General features: G+C 45.5%; 1 protein-coding gene across 1 annotated transcript; it reads right to left on the reverse strand.

Moving 5' to 3' along the window:
• Window positions 1-92: 92 nt before the first annotated feature.
• eapp (e2f associated phosphoprotein) lies at window positions 93-5136 on the reverse strand. Its single transcript, XM_089005073.1, has 6 exons — window positions 4791-5136; window positions 4215-4396; window positions 3498-3599; window positions 2693-2792; window positions 2498-2623; window positions 93-1397 (listed from the first exon to the last, which is right to left on the reverse strand). The coding sequence occupies exons 1-6, from the start codon at window positions 4859-4861 to the stop codon at window positions 1127-1129; spliced, it is 852 nt and encodes a 283-aa protein (XP_088861199.1). The 5' UTR covers window positions 4862-5136; the 3' UTR covers window positions 93-1126.
• Between the last annotated feature and the right edge of the window lie 13472 nt (window positions 5137-18608).

The following is an 18608-nucleotide window of genomic DNA, read 5'->3' on the forward strand; positions in this document are numbered from 1 at the left end:
TTGGATAAACGCGCCGGTTCCATTTGGCGGCATGTCAGCCCGTTCCGCCATTTTGGATGTGGCGGATCTTACGGAAGAATAAACGGGACTAGTATAAGGACGCGCGCACTTTTCTTTATTTTGTTCGGAATAATAATCATACATTTCATTTATTAGCGCCTTTAAAAACTCAAGGACACTTTCCAGTCACAGGGGAACTTTTTCTGCAGATGAGCGGCGAGAGCCAGACGCTCCAGCGTTCACTCAACCCGGAAATAACTCAAATAGAAAGACCGTAACGGTTTTGTGTTGGAAACAAACTCACACTGTATTTGAAGTGTGTATATCTGCGCCACTTTTGTTTGTTTGTTTTTTTTTTTTTGTAGTAGCAGTGGTAAGCGGCAAATATATTAGCTCGCAACGTGGCTGGCTAGCTTTTAGCTGACTACAGTATATGGCTGGCTATTAGCTAGTTAGCTGTCTGGCTATCTATTAGCTAGCTGGCTATCTATTAACTAGGTTTCTATCTATTTGATTGACTTCCGGGCTGAGTGCGTGTGGCTGCCGCTGCTCACCCACAGAAAAACTGTTCCTGTGACTGTAAGGTGACCTTGAGAGTTTTGAAAGGCGCTTCGAAATCAAATGTATGAATATTATTAATATAATATTATTGTTAATATTATTGCTAGCTAGCTAATAGATAGCCAGACCGCTAGCTAGCTAACGGATAGCTAGCTAGATAGCTCACCACCTAGATAGCTATATAGCTAATAGAAAGCGAAGTAGAGAGAAAGCTAGTCAGCCAGCTCGTAGAAGTAGAAGTAACTCAAATAGAAAACTAGCTAGCTAATAGATAGCCCGCCAGCTAGCTAGCTAAGAGCCAGCCATATACTGTAGTCAGCTAAAAGCTAGCCAGCCACATCGCTAGCTAATAGATAGCCAGTCATATGTCGAAAGTAAAAACCCACTCCAATTTCTTTCAAGTTAAAAAAACAAACAAAAGTCGGCTCAGGCCACAATTGTCAAGAAATGTAATGATTGTAATAAAAAAAGGGGGCAAAAAGATGGAGCCGTGGAGGATCACAGTAGCTTTCTGGCCGCTCCGGAACAGTCCGGAAGCGCCAGTCCTCCCGAGAAGCTCTGCGACTCAGCAGTGGCTGGACAGGATGTTGAAGAAGTGGTAGACGTCGTCCTTGTCCAGCACCGCCACCTCCGTGGAGCACTCGGAGCACCGCACCGGATAGTAAAGCTCGTCCGCGTCCATCCCGGCGGGCGCCGCCGCCGCCGCTTCTTTCCTGCTGCGTTTCCTGTCGCGCGCCGTCCTGTCCGCTTGCTTCTTGTAGCGCAGAACTTGCTCCTTGTTCACGCTGCAGTTCATGACGAACATGGCGCGGTACTGCGTGCGATACTTCTCGTGTCTGCGTAGAGACCCGTCCGTCAAAACATCACCGTCTTTTCAGCGGGCGCAAACACGCCTTGAATGTGTGCGTGCGTACTTGCGTGGGCATATGTAGATCATAATAATCATAATCATATAACCAATCATATTTTGAATTGGCAACCCAAAAGGGGTACAAAGGCTTCTTGAATGCGCTGATCAAAGGCAGACTATGATTGGCTAGTCACGAGGCAATCATCGTTTCCAAAAACTGCTCTGATCACTCACCGCAAGTGATAAGCGCAGACTGGCCAGAGCTAGTACACTGTATCCGTAGCGACGAGTGGACACATTTGATGTTACTTCCGGGTTGAGTGAACGCCGGCGCGTGTGGCTGCCGCTGCTCACCGCAGAGAAAATAGTTTTGAAAGGCGCTTAGAAATGAAATGTATTATTATTACTATATAATACATTTCATTTCAATAGACACAAAGCTAGCTAGCCAGCTAGTAGATAGCCAACAACCCGGAATAACTCAAATAGAGAGAAAATCTAGCTAGCTAGCTAATAGCCAGTTAATAGCTAGGTAGCTAGATAGCGAGCTTTATATATTATATTTTATTTGTCATCTGATTTCATTGGTCGTGTTTCTTTTTCTTGTCTTAAACTGCCATTGTTGTCAATGTTGGTCATATGCTAACTAGCTAGCTATTTGCTATCTAATAGCTATTTGGCGAGCTGGCTGGCTATATAGCTAGCTATGTATTAGCTGACTGGCTATCTAGCTAACTATCTGGCTCGCTCTCTATTAGCTATCTATTCACCTTCAAATCCCATCTATTTAAAATTGCATTTTCTGTGTAGCTTTATCTCGTTTCTATTTAGATTTGTATTTTATTTATGATTGTATCTCTGCTTGTCTGTGACTGTAAAGTGTCCTTGAGAGCTTTGAAAGGCGCTTGAAAATAAAATGTATTATTATTATTATTATTATAGCTGGCTAGATAGCAAGCCACCTAGATAACGATATAGCTAAGAGCTAGCTAGCGGATACATGCATGCGTGTGGCTAAATGAGTACAGATTTGGTTGCGTGTGTCCGTCCGTCCGTCCGTCCGTGCATGTGCGCGCGTGTTCTCACCGCTGACAGTCGAGACAAAGTGTGGTCATGCAAGCGGGACAGTTGAGGACGGCGTCGCTGCTGGGAAGACTCTTGGCTTGCGAGCGCCGCGAGGGAGCGAGCGCGCTCCAGAGCTTCCTGCGGTACCTGCGGGTGGGCGGCGATAGCCAGCGTCACCCCGGAGGCGTTAGAAGGACACGGGACGGACGCGCTTACCCGTGCCGTCTGGCGTCCACCCAGGCCTGGTCCCGCTCGTCCGCGTGGGGGTCGTACAACAGCTCGTCATTGGTCAGCACGCGCCGCCCGGCGGAAGCCCCTGCGCGCAGACGGACGGACGGTTCTGCGTTTGAATCCCGCTTTGGGCTGGCAGATGACATCAAGCTTCCAAAGTATTTGAAGAAAATAGATGCTGAGCATTTACATTGGTTGGAAAACCATAGCCAAGATCTTATCATAATAATCCATTTCATTTCTCAGTGCCTTTCAAAGGTCACTCTCAAGGTCACTTTACAGTCGCGGGAGCAGTTTTTCTGTGGGTGAGCAGTGGCGGCCACACGCGCCAGCGTTCACTCAACCTGGAAGTAAATAGATAGAAAGCTAAACAACCAGCTATATAACTAATAGACAGCTGGCCAGTTCGCTAATAGGTAGCAAATAGATAGCTAATAGAAAGCTGAGACAGTAGATAGACAGCTTGAGAACTAGCTATATAACTAATAGATAGCCAGCCAGATAGCTAGCTAGCCGGCCACTTAGCTAATAGGTAGGTAGCAAATAGATAGCCAGCTAGACAACTAGCTATATAACTAATAGATAGCCAGCTTTCTTTCTATTTGAGTTGCTTCCGGGTTGAGTGAACGTTGGCGCGTGTGGCTGCCGCTGCTCACCCACTGCAAAAGTTATCCCGTGAATGTAAAGTGACCTTGAGAGTTTTGAAAGGTGCTTCGAAATCAAATGGATTCTGCTTATAATGATAAGATTGGTTGTTGACTCCCTTGATTGTTTGGGCCGCAGCTCTTACCGGGCTTGTGGTCTTCGTCCGAGTCGGAGTCAAAGTAGATCTTGTCGTAGGTCTCAGGCTCGGCACGCCTTGAGCTGTCAACTCCACTTCTGGAACCTTCCGCTGGATTTCACATTGAGCCGTGTTGGGAAGAAGTCCAAGCAAATAAGAGAACGTCACGTACACACACATGTAAGTACACACTCATTCATTGATTGATTGAATGGCTTATCCATGAGTGACAGCTCTGACTACATTACATCGAATAAGCGTGTTTCTCAAATGACAAAACTTTGATATTTTTGCTAGCATCAAGGGAGCAAAAAACAGGACTCGTTTCACTCCATATTTGTTCCATTACTAGTCCGATGAGAAGGTTTCTTCAGCTGTCATCTGTACTTCTCGAAAGATGTCTGACATTTTGCTTCTTATCCAAGTGGCTTCGTCAGCGAAATCTAATTTGCTGGCAGTTTTGGATATTGTCTGGTCTTATCCCTGCCGTGTTGATCAAGTCTTTAATTGATATAATTTGTTTAGTCTTCCCAATGAAACGTCCGACACCTTGAAATTAGTACAGATGACGGCTGAATAAGCCTTCTCATGGACGGACCACTCCCGTGACGTCCCGCTGAGAGCTTACGCGGACGTGTTACTAGTTACTTTTGTTGTGTTTTATTTTCCTGGCGCAAGATGAAAGAGTTGCTATGGGTGAGGCGGCGGTTCGCTTCCAATGCGGACCTGCGCGAGCGGGCGCCCACGCGTCCTCCATGGTCCTGAGGGTGGAGCTGAGCTCGGCTTCCATCTCCTTCTCAAATTCGTCGGCGCTGGACGACTCGCTCTCTCCCGTCAGGTACTCGCGGATCAGTTTCTTCTTCTGCTCGGGGGTGCCGCTCAACAGCACGTCCAGCTCGTCCTCCGAACTACCAGCAAAAACACAGGTGCTTCATCAGCGCCACCTTGGTCATTCGCACACCAACTTCAGAGACCTCCGTGAAAGCCAACCCCAGGGCGGTGAACCCGTCAGTCACACGGTGAGGGGACATGCTGTGTGTCGTTTGCATGTTCTGTGCTGTGGGAAGTTTGCGTGTTCTCCACGCCCCCCCCCCCCCCCCAAATAGGCAAAGGATGTTGATTGAACGCCCCAAATCTTCCTGAGGAGCGATTGTGGTCCAAGTGTACCCTGGCAAACAGTTCAGTGGCTGCAGAATGTCGTTAGCCCGCAAGCGTGCTGTTTGTTTACATGTTAGCCGGCGGCTAGTTTAGCGCCAGGCTAAATTACCGCTAATAAAAACGAGAGACGAGTTGGGAGATCACCTGCTTGCTGCTCGCTCCTCGTCGCTCGGCTCCTCGATTTCATACGAGTCGACATCGCTGCGGGTGTTCATGTCGCTACTCGTTACAACGAGATGTTGACGGAAAAACGCGACAACCGCAAAAGAACGACAGCCACTTCCGCCTTTTTCTTCTTCTACTACAAATATGCGGTGACGGCGGCGACTTCAACAACTACAACCACGACTACTTTATAAAAAAAAAAACATCGTTTAAATTTTGATCTCGTTGTCATTCCAATGATCATGAAATCGCCATGAATTGACACGAAAGTTTCAATGTAGACGTTTAAGGACGACCGTACTTCCGCCCTTTTCTTCTTCTACTACGAAATGCTGTGATGGCGGCGACTTCAACGACAACTACCACCACGAAAAATATTATTACTACTACTATTTTATAAAACAAATCATGGTTTAAATTTTGATCTCGTTGTCATTCCAATGATCATGAAATCGCCATGAATTGAAATGAAAGTTTCAATGTAGACGTTTAAGGACGACCGTACTTCCGCCCTTTTCTTCTTCTACTACGAAATGCTGCGATGGCGGCGACTTCAACGACAACTACCACCACGAAAAATATTATTACTACTACTATTTTATAAAACAAATCACGGTTTAAAATGTGATGTAATGATATCATTTCAATGATCGTGAAATCGTCATAAATTAAAATGAGATTTTCAATGTAGGCGTTTAAGGACGACCACCACCTCCGCCCTTTTCTTCTTCTACTACGAAATGTGGTGGTAGCGGCGACTCCGTCTACAAATACCACCACGACTGCTATTGCTAGGACTACTTTATAAAACAATTCATGGTTTAAAAAGTGATCTGATTTTCATTTCAATGAGCATGAAAGATAATTTAAATGAGAGTTTTAATTTATGCATTTAACACACGCCTTTTTTTGGATGAAAAAAAAACATAAAAACCAGAGATCCTAAAAAAGACTAAATGAATGAATGAATGAATGGTTGAGGTTTAAAGTTAGTATTTTGTTGACGTGCAGTTCTCCCAGATGGCCACAATGTGGGGTCAACATACAAGACTTCAACTCCAGTTTTGCTGCAGAGGTCAAGAAGAGGTCATTTCAAAGGGACGTGTCACCTGAATTGGAATCATTCTAATAGTGCAAATTTGTTTTTGTCATTTTGATAATAATAATAAAGAGACACAAGTTACAACATTGCAAAAGAATGAAAGTTGCTGAAAATGCAAGTCAAACTACGTATCTGCGTTTGTCATTGTTGTCCGGATGTGTGTTTTGTTTGTTCTTGAACGTGGCACCGGTCGCCGTGGTGGCTAAAACGCGGCGCAGGTTGCCCACGTCCATCGCAGCCGCCGCGTCCACCTTTGCGGCCTTCCAACCAGCTCATTCAGCCAAAGAGAGACGGGCAGGTGTGATGTTCATCAGCCAGATTCTGTGCGGAGGAGGGGAAAACATTAGCAGGAAGACATGCACGGCCTGCCTATCTGCCTGCCTCTCTCGCTCTCTCACACACACAAACACACACAAACACACCCTCTCTCCACGCTCTCCTTCCTCAGACTTGTTTGAATCTGTAGGAGATTGTCGTCAAAGAACAACACATTCAGCATGAGGCCTAATTCCCTCATTTGTTTGTTCACACACTCGCACATGTGCGCACACACACACACACACACACACACACACACACACACACACACACACACACACACACACACACACACACACACACACACACACGCACACACACACACACACACACACACACACACACACACACACACACACACACACACACGCACACACACACACACACACACACACACACACACACACACACACACACACACACACACACACACACACACACACACACACACACACACACACACACACACACACATGCGCGCACGCGGATGCACACTGTCATGTTTTGGCGCACATGGAGGGAGCATTTTGGTGAGCGAGTACCGTATTTATTCGAGTATAACGCGCGACATTTTCCACCTAAAAAAGAACTCAGAGTTTGGGTGTTCCTCGATATTTAATGCTTTATCCCTTCCACGAGGGGGCAGCATTTCCATGGCTATTTTCGCCCTTCAGTTTCGATTCTCGCAAAGACCCGGATTACCAGCATTCCTTTTTTTATTGTTGATGAGCATTTCTTTAGCTAAGCTTCATTTCTTGTCGTCCCTGGCCCACACCGAAACGTCAGTTAAGCATTGCTCTTTTGCACAATTACCAATATCCAGAGTTTACATTATAATACTAATATAATAACCCATGCGATGTCTAAGCGCCTTACAAAACTCTCAAGGTCACTTTACAGTCACAGGATAAGTTTTTCTGTGGGTGAGCAGCGGCAGCCACACGTGCCAGCCCGGAAGTAACTCAAATAATACTAAAACAGCTAGATAGCTAATAGATAGCTCGCTAAATAGCGAGCCAGTTAATAGATAGCAAGCTAAATAGCCGGTGAGCTACCAGATAGCAAGCCAGCCAACAAGATTGCTAATAGCAAGCTAAATCACACTTCAGCCATCACCCGCCATATGTTGGAGGTTTGTTACTCTTATGCAGTTCTAATAAACTTTCACTTCTTTCACCATCACTTTGCTGCTGCGAAATGTACATTCATTTCTCCACTGCCAGACTAATGAAGGCCAATCGAATCCAATCCGATAGCAAAGGTGCTTACATTGCCAATCAATGATTTTGATCACAATACTTGGTCTGAACCGAGAAAAAGTCCCACAAAATTTTAGAGCGATTTTTAATTGAAAATGAAGGGTGCGCGTTATATAGTCATATAAATACGGTATATGTGTCTGCCTCCCTCCCCCCTTGAGAAAGTGGCAGCGAGATGTGTTGCCAATCAAAATGGCGGCGTGCTCCATCAATACATACAGGAGATGTACACTATCCCGTTTGTAAAGCAATGGCCATTTGTTTTACCTGCCATGGAAAATACTGCTTTTATGACCACTGAGGTGCATTTCCAAACAATTCCCAAAACCTTTTGACCTCTCACATACTCCCCCTCAAAATAGATCTTGTCCCCAACATTTGTACGAACAAAGACATAAAATCAAAAAACAACAACAAAAATCACAATTTCATATTACATGTTATTTAGTTTTTGTTTTTTTACTTGATGTTACTTCCGGGTTGGGTCAATGCTAGCGCGTGTGGCTGCCGCTGCTCACCTGCAGAAAAAAATATCCCGTAACTGTAAAGTGCCCTTGAGAGTTTTGAAAGGTGCTGATAAGTGAAATGTATTCTTATTATTATTAACAAAATCCGACTTTCCATGCGCCATGTTGGTCTCGTTGGCTGGGTTTGACTTTGTTAGCCCGCATTAGCATGATGCTCATAATAATAATAATAATAATAATAATAATAATAATAATAATAATAATAATAATAATAATAATAATAATAATAATAATAATACATTTCATCTATGAAAAGTATTACAAAACAATACATTTCATTTATAAGCGCCTTTCAAACCTCTCAAAGACACTTTACAGTCACGGGATATTTTTTCTGCAGGTGAGCAGCGGCAGACATACGCGTCACCTTTGACTCAACCCGGAAGTAACGTGGTCATCATCAGAAAACCTTTATTTGTCTTTCCCAATGACACAATTTATAGCAGCGAAATGATCCACATGCAACATTTTGAAAATTAGAAAAATCCCTGAAAAATTATTTGCCAAAATTTTGAAAATGTAAAAAATGCCAGGAAAATTATTTGCCAAAATTTAGAATATTAGAAAAATCCCTGCAATGGTATTTGCCAAAATTTTGCACATTAGAAAAATGCCAGAAACTTATTTGCCAAATTTTTGAAAATTAGAAAAAATCACAGAAAAATTATTTGCCAAATATTTGAAAATTAGAAAAATCACTCAAAAAGGTATTTACCAAAATGTTTAAAATTTTAAAAATGCCTGGAAAATTATATGCCAAATTTTTGACAATTAGAAACATCCCAGAAAAACTATATGGAAAATTGAGGAGTTTCCTGAACAATTATTTGACAACATTTTGACAATTAGAAAAATCCCAGAAAAATGATTTGCCGAAATTTAGAGAATTTGAAAAATGCCTAGAAATTTATTTGCCAAAATTATGAAATTTACAAAAAAATCCACTTTTTTTGCCAAATTTTTAAAAAAAAATAAAAATCCCTGAATTATTTGACAAATTTTTGACAATTAGAAAAATTCCTGAAAAATGATTTTCCAAAATTTTGAAATTTAGAAAAATGCCTGGAAATTTATTTGCCAAACTTTTGAAAATGAGAAAAATCCCTGAAAAATGATTTGCCAAAAATTTGAAAATTAGTACAAAATCCCAGAAAAATGATTTGCCAAAATTTTGAAAATTTGAAAAATGCCTGGAAATTTATTTGCCAAAATTATGAAATTTAGAAAAAAATCCCAATTTTTTTGGCAAATTAAAAAAAAGAAAAATCCCTGAATTATTTGCCAACATTTTGACAATTAGAAAAATTCCTGAAAAATGATTTTTCTAAATTTTTAAATTTAGAAAAATGCCTGGAAAATTATTTGCCAAACTTTTAAAAATGAGAAAAATCCCTGAAAAATGATTTGCTAAAATTTTGAAAATTTGAAAAATGCCTGGAAATTTATTTGCCAAAATTATGAAATTTAGAAAAAAAAATCCCAATTTTTTTGCCAAATTAAAAAAATGAAAAATCCCTGAATTATTTGCCAAAATTTTGACAATTAGAAAAATTCCTGAAAAATGATTTTGCAAAATTTTGTAATTTAGAAAAATGCCTGGAAAATTATTTGCCAAACTTTATAAAATGAGAAAAATCCCTGAGAAATGATTTTCCCAAATGTCTAAATGCAAATGTTGCTGGCTCGCGCATATGGCGTTTTGCATTTTTTCTTAGTGGATGAGATTAATCTTTCGTGGCGAAATCCCTTCGCCATGTTCATGCATGCAGCAAGTCCTTCCACACGCCGCTTGCTTTGCTTTTTTTAATGTCCGTCCGTCCGTCCGTCCCACTTGTTCCGTCAAGACGAGCATGTCGGCGAACACGCGTGACATGTAACACTTTCTGACATGCAGCGAGGTGAAGGAGTAGGAGGACAGCCTCTATCCTCCCCCACCAAGTCCACCTGTTGGCCCGCCGAGAGACGCGCACGCACTTGGATTATCTGGAGCCACCTCCAACCGACGTCACGCGTCATGTCAGCACACAAACACTCATGCAGCGGGGCGCACTTCCGCCATCTCCTCCCACACTCGGATATACTCGTGGGGGGGGCGACGGTGGCTTATTATCGACTGGCCTCCATCGCACACTCACACGCTGACACAGAGAGTGTGTGAGGATGTGTGTGTGTGCGTGTGTGTGTGTGTTCTTGGTTGAAACGTGTCCTCCATGCATGGTCGCGGGACCCATCAGTCACCTTTTTTCCTTCAAAATTGCTTTTCTTTGTCTTTTTTTTTTTTTTTTGATGGCACCAAATTCATCTCAACTTTTGAAAGCTTCACGCCACCGACGTTGAAAGCAAGTGCGTGCGTGCGTGTGCGTGTATGGACTGACAATGGACACTTTGCTCGTCAATAATAATAATCCCAATCATAATCATAATCCATTTGATTTCAAAACTCTCAAGGTCACTTTACAGTCACACGATCAGTTTTTCTGCGGGTGAGCAGTGGCGGCCACACGTCATTCCAATAGACAGAAAGCTAGCTAATACATAGCTAATAGTAGCTAATAGCTAGCCAAATGCTCGCTAGATAGCCAGATGGATATAAGTAGCGAGATAGCCACCCGGCTAGCCAGATAGCTAATAAATAGCTAATAGATAGCGAATAGCTAGCTAGTTATTTAAGATTTAAGAGCGCCCTTTTACACATTTACAATCAATTCATTGGAATGAACTCATTCACTGGCGTTCCCTATAATGACCAGGCGCGTGCGCGTGCGCGTCGGTGGACCAAGAAATGAAGTGAGTGCGTCTATGCGGCATAAAACGGCCTGGTTGCAAAAATATTGGGACGGAGGGGGGGGGGGGGGGGGTCGCATTTTCGGGTGGTCGCAAACAAGTTCCAGCAGGGGGTGGGCGTGTCCTCCAACACAACATCCTGTCCGTCTTCTTCTTCCTCTTCATCAGGACAACCCAGTCGCTTTTGTTATGTGTGTGTGTGTGAGTGTGTGTGTGTGTGTTGTTTCTCCTCATGACGCACACGCACACACGCGCAGGTTGAAAGCTGTGAGAACATTTTCTTTTGGCCTCAAGGTGTGCGATCAAACCACCAACATCTCATTACGACCCTTCCAACTGCACGGTGTGTGTGTGTGTGTGTGTGCGAACAGCTCCCTAGTGTGTGCTGGTGTATAATGGCTTTTGGAAGAGACTGTCGCTTTGTAAAGACGTTTGATTGACAGCTCCTGATGTCTGGGTCCAATTAGAGAGCTCCTTTGTTAGTGTACACCAGCCGCGGGACGGGAGGGGTGAGTAAGTGTGTGCGCGTGAGTGTGCGTCGCAGTGAGCTGCGGGAATGAATGATGAATAATAATAATAATAATATGCCAAGTGTGTGTCTTACAAATGGCCGATTAATCACATGACTAAATTGCTTCTGTTTGTCGATGCAAAAAAAAAAAAGAAAAAGAAAAAAGGACGGCTGCGATGATGATGATGATGATGATGATGAAGAAGGACGGAGGCGGTTTAGTATGTTTACAGTTTGGGCGTCGGGACGTTTTTGTGTTGAGACGCCTCACAGCTTGATTGAAACATTCCGCAAACAAAACCAGCGCGCATTTTTTGGACGGCTTGGCCAGAAAAAATACAAGAAAGACACGTGCGTGCCCTCCAACGCTTCACCAAATATTCGACAGCCATGTTTGTAATTTTACACATTTTGCCAAATCATTTTTCACCTTTTCCAAATTTTAGCAAAACCTTTTTGAGGCATTTTTCGCATTTTCAGGAGGAGCATTCCTAACATGGATTTTCTTCACCCTCGAGGCTCCTCAACCAGCAACTTTTTACACCCATGTCAAAATACACACAAAACACTCCCACCATTGGTGACGTCGGAGAGCTTCTCAAAACAAATTGAAGACAAAATCATTTCCACATCTTGGAGAGCCCATTTGAAGAAAGGAAAGGAGCGAGCCACGCAGTGCTTTCGTCAACACCAAAATGGAAACGGGTCAAATTGACCCCTTGACCTCAGATGACGCTTACATTTTCAAATTCGCCGCTTGTTGTTTTCAAATTGGCCTCTCACTAAAAATAAAAAAAACAACAACAAATCCAACAACAAAGAGCACAAATTCATAATCACAACACACACAAAAAAGTCTCTCTCCGCACACATTATATATAGATACATACAGTATATGTGTGAATATATATATATGTGTGTGTGTGTGTGTGTGTGTGTGTGTGTGTGTGTGTGTGTGTGTGTGTGTGTGTGTGTGTGTGTGTGTGTGCGTGTGTGTGTAAAAAATATGCATTATTCAATAGCAAAATTGATCAAAGTTGTATTATTATTATTATTATCATATCTCTAAGTGATATGATCATGTTGTATGTGAATCTAAATCTGTATTCAAATATGTATATACGTTTATAAAAACAGAACGATTTTTATTTTCATTTATATTCTCGTTATTTTTCTCATGATTTATTTGTTGACTTTTCTTTCTTATTTACAGTGAACAGGACATTGCATTCTGCAGAATGGCAAACGCTTGAATTATTGGTTATGCCAATACTATGTTGATGCCATATATGCTTATGCCATCTATGTTTTTTTGATGTCTGGATCAGATGATGTTCGATGTCACCATCTTTTCCCTTTTCGAAGTGTTCTCCAAAAATATGCTATTTTTAATTGTCTGTATTTTATTGTATTCCATTTTGTGATTGTATTTTACTGACTATAGTACCTATGCTTGTCTGTGACTGTAAAGTGTCCTTGAGAGCTTTGAAAGCCGCTTCATATATATATATATATATATATATATATATATATATATATATATATATATATATATATATATATATATATATATATATATATATATATATATATATATATATATATATATATATATATATATATATACCGAGCGTGAATAATTGCTACAAATAGTTGTTGATGTGTAAAATAAGGCAAAGGTGAGCGCCATAAATAGCGAGCCTATTGCTATTGATCCGCCGCAAGTATTGATCAGCACAATTCGTTGCTGAAAATGATGCTAAAAGTAAAAGAAGGAAGAAGTCGTTGGTTTTGCGCCTCGACAAAGCCGTCGTTTCCTTCGGGCAGGAGCGTGCGCGTGAGTCCAAGACGAGCGCGTCGGCGAGCGGCCTGTTATCCGCTGCTCTCCGGGCAGTTGCCTGTGCGCGTGTGTGTGCGTGCGCGTGCGTGTGATAAACTACGCGTACATTGACACGGACGTCGATGTAATCATCGCTCAGCAGGACGGAACAAAAAGCATTTGGAGTGTTTTGGGGCGGCGCCACGTCAACGTTTCAATGGCGGGCGGCTGGCGACCGATGCCGATACCGATGCCGATACGTGCGCGTCACCTCGTTCAAATAAGCCTCGATGGCGATGTCGAATTGTTTCATACGTGATGGAAAACGGCGACAGCTCGGGAAACTGCAACAACAACAACAACAACAACAAGCATTTTGCTTGACGTGCGTGGCGTCGGACAACAATGGCGTCGAGTCGTCGTCACGTGTCTTTTCTACAAACCGATCCAGTCCAAAGAGAAGCCCCCCCACCCCGACTCACCCCCCCCCTCCCCAAGCGATCGTTGTCAAACGTTGCCGCCGTGCGTGAAAGCGACGTCCAATCCGGCGCCGCTCGAGTCCAATCAACGTCAGGCGGCGGCGCGTGACGTCACACCACGACGCAAACACGCAAGAGATCGAAAGCAATTAATCCAAGAAGACGACGAGAGACGGCTGACGAATCACAAACGATGAATATTCATCCTGGTTTTGAGTGGTGGTGGGGGGGGGGGGGGGAGTTTCTGCGGGTGAGCAGCGGCAACCACACGCGCCAGCATTCACTCAACACAAATAGATAGTAAGCTAGCTAGCTAGCTAGCTCGCCATCTAGACGGACAGACAGACAAGAGATAGCTAATCGAGCACAAGCCCCTCCAAAATCCAAGCCGGAAGTTGAGCGTTTCAAAATAAAAAGTGTCCGTGCCCTGGTGGCAGTGGTAGTCCGCGTCCGCCATTTTGCGACCCCCTCCCCCTATTCCCAGCCCCCCCACGTTGTTTCGAGCTTTCGTTATCCTCCTCGTCGCCTCCCCGTCTTGTTGCTCGTGACCCCCCCCCCCCCCCATTTTCTTCCTTCCGCTAAGCCCCGCCCCCTCCCTCCCCTCTGGTAGTTTGCGTGACTTTTTCGTCGTGTTTTCATCGCTGCCGAGACCTTGCCGCAAACAACGCCGCCTGCCTCCGCTCCAATTCACACATGCGCGAGTGCGCGCACACGCACGTGCACGGAGACAGGCCAACCAACATACAAACTCGAAGGGGTTTTTTTCTGCAGAGGCGCGCCAATTTGCACGCGCTTTCGACGCACCTTTCGTCGCGCTCACGCGCGCGCGCGACCAAAGCCGCCTCGTATTTTTTCTGTTGAGGCGCTCAGGCGGGCGTTTTTATCTCTCCCGCGTTCGACACGCGTCACCCGCGCCAACGAGCCGAGCGCGCGCGCGCGCGCCCGCGTTTGGGCCGTGAACTGAAGCATGATGGTGAAAGTAGTTGCAGTGTAACACGTCGCGGCGCGTTAACGTCAACGCACTCAGCCGCACGCACGACGCCGCCGCTAGCACGCAAGCATCGGAGGAGGGCGGGGCGAGCGGGGGGGGGGGGGGGAACCCTGTCATTGGACGGAAGCAAAACGGGGGAGGAGTTCAAAACGCGTTCGTGCGAGAGCGCGCGTGTTGTCAAACAAACGAAGAAACAAACAATCCCGTCAGGCTTTCATGCAGCCTGGAGCATGGGCGTCGTGCGTGCGTGCGTGCGTGCGTGCGTGCGTGGACACTTCTTCAAACGTGGACACTTGCCGCTTCCTCGCCAGCCCGCCACCGAGCCCCCGCGACGGGTACGCGCGCGCGCTCCCGTTCCGCAGGTGCTAACAGCCAGAGCTAATTGGGCCGCTGAGCCCATTAAGGCGGGAGGGAGGAGCCCGATGGAAATTAGCGACGATGAGCCTCCTAAGCGACGAAGACCCGCGGCGAGATGAGCGTTCAAAGTGGCAGGCCGACGAACGCCCCCCCCCCCCCCCCGCCCCCCCCCGCGACCCCCGCCACCCCCACCCCGTCCAATTCAGCGCGCCGCCGCCAGAGGGAGACAAAGCGGCCTCGGCGTCGGAGGAGGCGAAGCGGGAAGCAAAAACGGGACCTGGCTCGACCGTGACGTCACTTCGCCACGGCTTTCTTGTCGCCCGGCAACCGCCGCCCTGCCGGATGGAAAGAAGAAGACCGCGTGGACACATTGCATTTCTGTCTGTGCGCGTGCGCGCGCGGACCTACTTTCGTACCGCGTGAAAATTTCGGAAGCGTGCACGCGTACGCGTCTTTGCGCATGACGTGCGCGCGCGCGGGTTTATGCACCCGTGTTGGAGTTTGAGGGTTTCTTCATTTGCGTGTGAGCGTGTATACATAGACGCGCTCGCGCACGTGTGTGTGAATGCGCCATTGTGAGCGTTTGCAAGCGCACGAACGTGTGTCGTGTGCACACTTGCCTGCGTGGTGTGTGTGCGTGTGTGTGTCGTCGGTTTGCGTTTGTGTGTGCGCGCGCGCGCGTGTTTAATAGCACGTTGCTCCCATCCTGCCCGACAGCAGCAAACGAGCAAGAAAAAAAGGCGAGATGGCACCAATCAATGGCGTCATCCTGGGGCCGCCATTGAGACGCGAACGCGCGCGCAGGGGGCTGTTTGGGGGGGGGGGGGGGGGGGCAGGAAAACGCACATGCGCGGAGGGTGTAATTACGAGGCCTCCGCTCGGCCGCCATTGATGTGCAGATGAAGATGGCGCCGTGAAAGCGGGCGTGTGTTTGCTCTGTTTTTTTCTTCCCTTTTGGCGCGTCGTGCGCGCGCGCGCGTGTTTTGCTTTGCGTTCTGTCAACCGAACAGCTGGATTGCCATTTTTCACTCAAATTAGATTTGGCCTCAAGCACCGGCGCTGGGGGGAATTAAAAGCCGAGGAGGAGGAAGACGGCGCTGGCGTTTCGTCTTCTTTTCAAAAGCGGCGCGGCGATGGCGGTTGTCTATTCAGCCGCCATGTTGCTCGCTTCCACTTGGCGCTTTTGTCGGGCCTTCTTTCAATGGTCACAAAAAGAACTTGGCTGCATCTGCTCCGCCGGCGCCGCGACACAAATGAGCGGCTGACTTCAATGCTAAGCTAACGCTAACAATGGAGGCCGCGCCTTTGGGGGGAGGCGGGAGGGGCGCCTGCATGCCTTCTCCACTTGCTCACCTTGTGACTCTTCTTTCCTTTCCTTTCCTTCCTTTTTTGTTCTTTTTTTCCTTCAATGGGGCTGCGGCCACAGTTGATGTCGCGGCCGCTGGCCTGCAGGTGTCAGCAGAGATCAGCAAAGAGCCATCCGGGCCTCTCGCGGCAGGCTGGCTTCATCCGGGGATCCTTTGGGCCGCGACACGGCATGCGGAGCGTACGTGCTCCTTTTGAAATGGACGGACAAGAACGCTTAGAAATAAAATGAATTCTTATTATTATCTGTTAGCTAGCTAGCGTTCTATTTATTTGAGTTACTTCCAGGTCGAGTGACCGCTGGCGCATGTGGCTGCCGCTGCTCACCCGCAGAAAAACGGATCCCGTGACTGTAAAGTGACCTTGAGAATTTTGAAAGGCGCTTATAAATGAAATGTATGATTATTATTATTATTATTGAAACCGATTTCCGGTTTCATCGGGAGGCAAAGACAAATGTTTAGCTCGCGTGGCAACGAAAGCCGCCCGTTTGTTGTTTTGCTTGTTTTGGTTGCTGCCGCTGTGTTGTTGTGACGTGTCGTCTTGTTGTCTCGGACTGATGCGTCGCACGCTCCGCCTTGCAAAACATGGCCGCCTCCTTTTGTTCCCGCCGAAGCGGCGCTTGGCGCGCTCGCCCTCGCTCGCGCAATTAGTTGCCGCGCAAACACAAAGCCGCCCGCGGCCTCCAAATCATCATTTGATGTCATAATAATCAGAATAATAATACCTTTAATTTCGCGGCGCCTTTCAAAAACTCTCAAGGACACTTTACAGTCAAGGGATTTTTTTTGTGCGGGTGCGGCGGCGGCGGCGGCCGTTGTCGCCAGCGTTCACTGTACCCGGAAGTAACACAGCAGCAAATTTGGGAAAAGAAATACATAAAAAAATAATGAATAAAAAAATAAATACAACACATAAATAAATAACAAATTAAATACATATATAAAGAAACAGATACACACACAAACAAACTAATTAACATATAAGCACAAAAATAAATACATAAATAAATGCATAGACAAATATATATACACAAATGACAGCAAAACAAATAAATACATACACACACAGACAAATACACAAACAACACACCAAGCAATCAACAAACACACAAAAAATAAATTCGTACATAAAAAAAAATCGAGAAATAAACGCTTTGGGTACATGGATGAAAATCCGACAGCCAGAAAACAGCCTGAAAACTTTACATGTTAATCACTATGTAACAAACAAGACCAATCATATGAGGCTCAGGAGGACAAAGTTCCCAGGGGCCATCTGGATGCACCCGGCGTGCGTGCGCGCGGGCGGGCGGGCGGGCGCGCGGACTGTATCGACATGTCGCCACACGTTGCGACGATTCCACGAGGACAAACAAAGAAGCGATGGCGCTCGGGGACAACTTGTTGTTGTTGTTGTTTTCCGTCTCAGATCAGCTTCGTCAGCAAAGTCCACTTTTAAATTTAGCATCATCGTCATAAATTTCATTTCTAAGCGCCTTTCAAAACTCTCAAAGGCATTCTTTTTGCGTGCGGGTGAGCAGCGGCAGACATTCGCACCAGCGTTCACACAACAAAGTTATGAAAGGCAGAGGAAAGGAAAGAAAGAAGTGGAGAAACAACATACAAAATATACTTTGTGGCGCCATCTTGCCGTGCGCATTCTCATGCACTTTGGATACACTTTCGCACGGTGCAGAGGTTGCGAGTTTGAGTCCAGTCTAGCTTTCTTTCTATACTTATCTTTCTATTAGCTATATATATAGCTATCTAGGTGCCGAGCTATCTAGTTAGCTATCCGTTGGCTATCTCTGAGCTATCTACTAGCCGGCTGACTAGCTTTATCTCTACTTAGCTTTTTATTAGCTATTTAGCTATGTAGGTGGCGAGCTATCTAGCTAGCTCTACATTGGCCATCTCTGAGCTATCTACTAGCTGGCTGACGAGCTTTCTTTCTACTTATCTTTCTATTAGCTATATAGCTATCTAGGTGGCGAGCTATCCGGTTAACTATACGTTGGCTATCTACTATCTGGCTAGCTAGCTTTCTATCTATTTACTTCCGGGTTGAGTGAGTGCTGGCTCGTGTGGCTGCCGCTGCTCACCCACAGAAAAAAACTGATCCTGTGACTGTAAAGTGACCCTGAGAGTTTTGAAAGGCGATTAGAAATGAAATGTATTCTTATTATTCTCTACCTATATGAGATAGCTAGCTGGCGTTCTATCTATTTGAGTTACTTGCGGGTTGAGTGACGCTGGCGTGTGTGGCTGCCGCTGCTCTCCCGC

Source organism: Hippocampus bargibanti, linkage group LG09 (genome assembly GCF_051943395.1).
Source record: "Hippocampus bargibanti isolate YZ-2025 linkage group LG09, ASM5194339v1, whole genome shotgun sequence".
NCBI lineage: Eukaryota > Metazoa > Chordata > Actinopteri > Syngnathiformes > Syngnathidae > Hippocampus > Hippocampus bargibanti.

Bases quoted from the DNA above. Each gene is read 5' to 3' on its own strand.
- eapp (XM_089005073.1), bottom strand. From the start codon at position 4,861: ATGAACACCCGCAGCGATGTCGACTCGTATGAAATCGAGGAGCCGAGC. The intron at 4,397-4,790 runs GTGATCTCCCAA...TTTTGCTGGTAG, and splicing joins GAGGAGCGAGCAGCAAGCAG to TTCGGAGGACGAGCTGGACG. The intron at 3,600-4,214 runs GTCCGCATTGGA...TGTGAAATCCAG, and splicing joins GTGGGCGCCCGCTCGCGCAG to CGGAAGGTTCCAGAAGTGGA.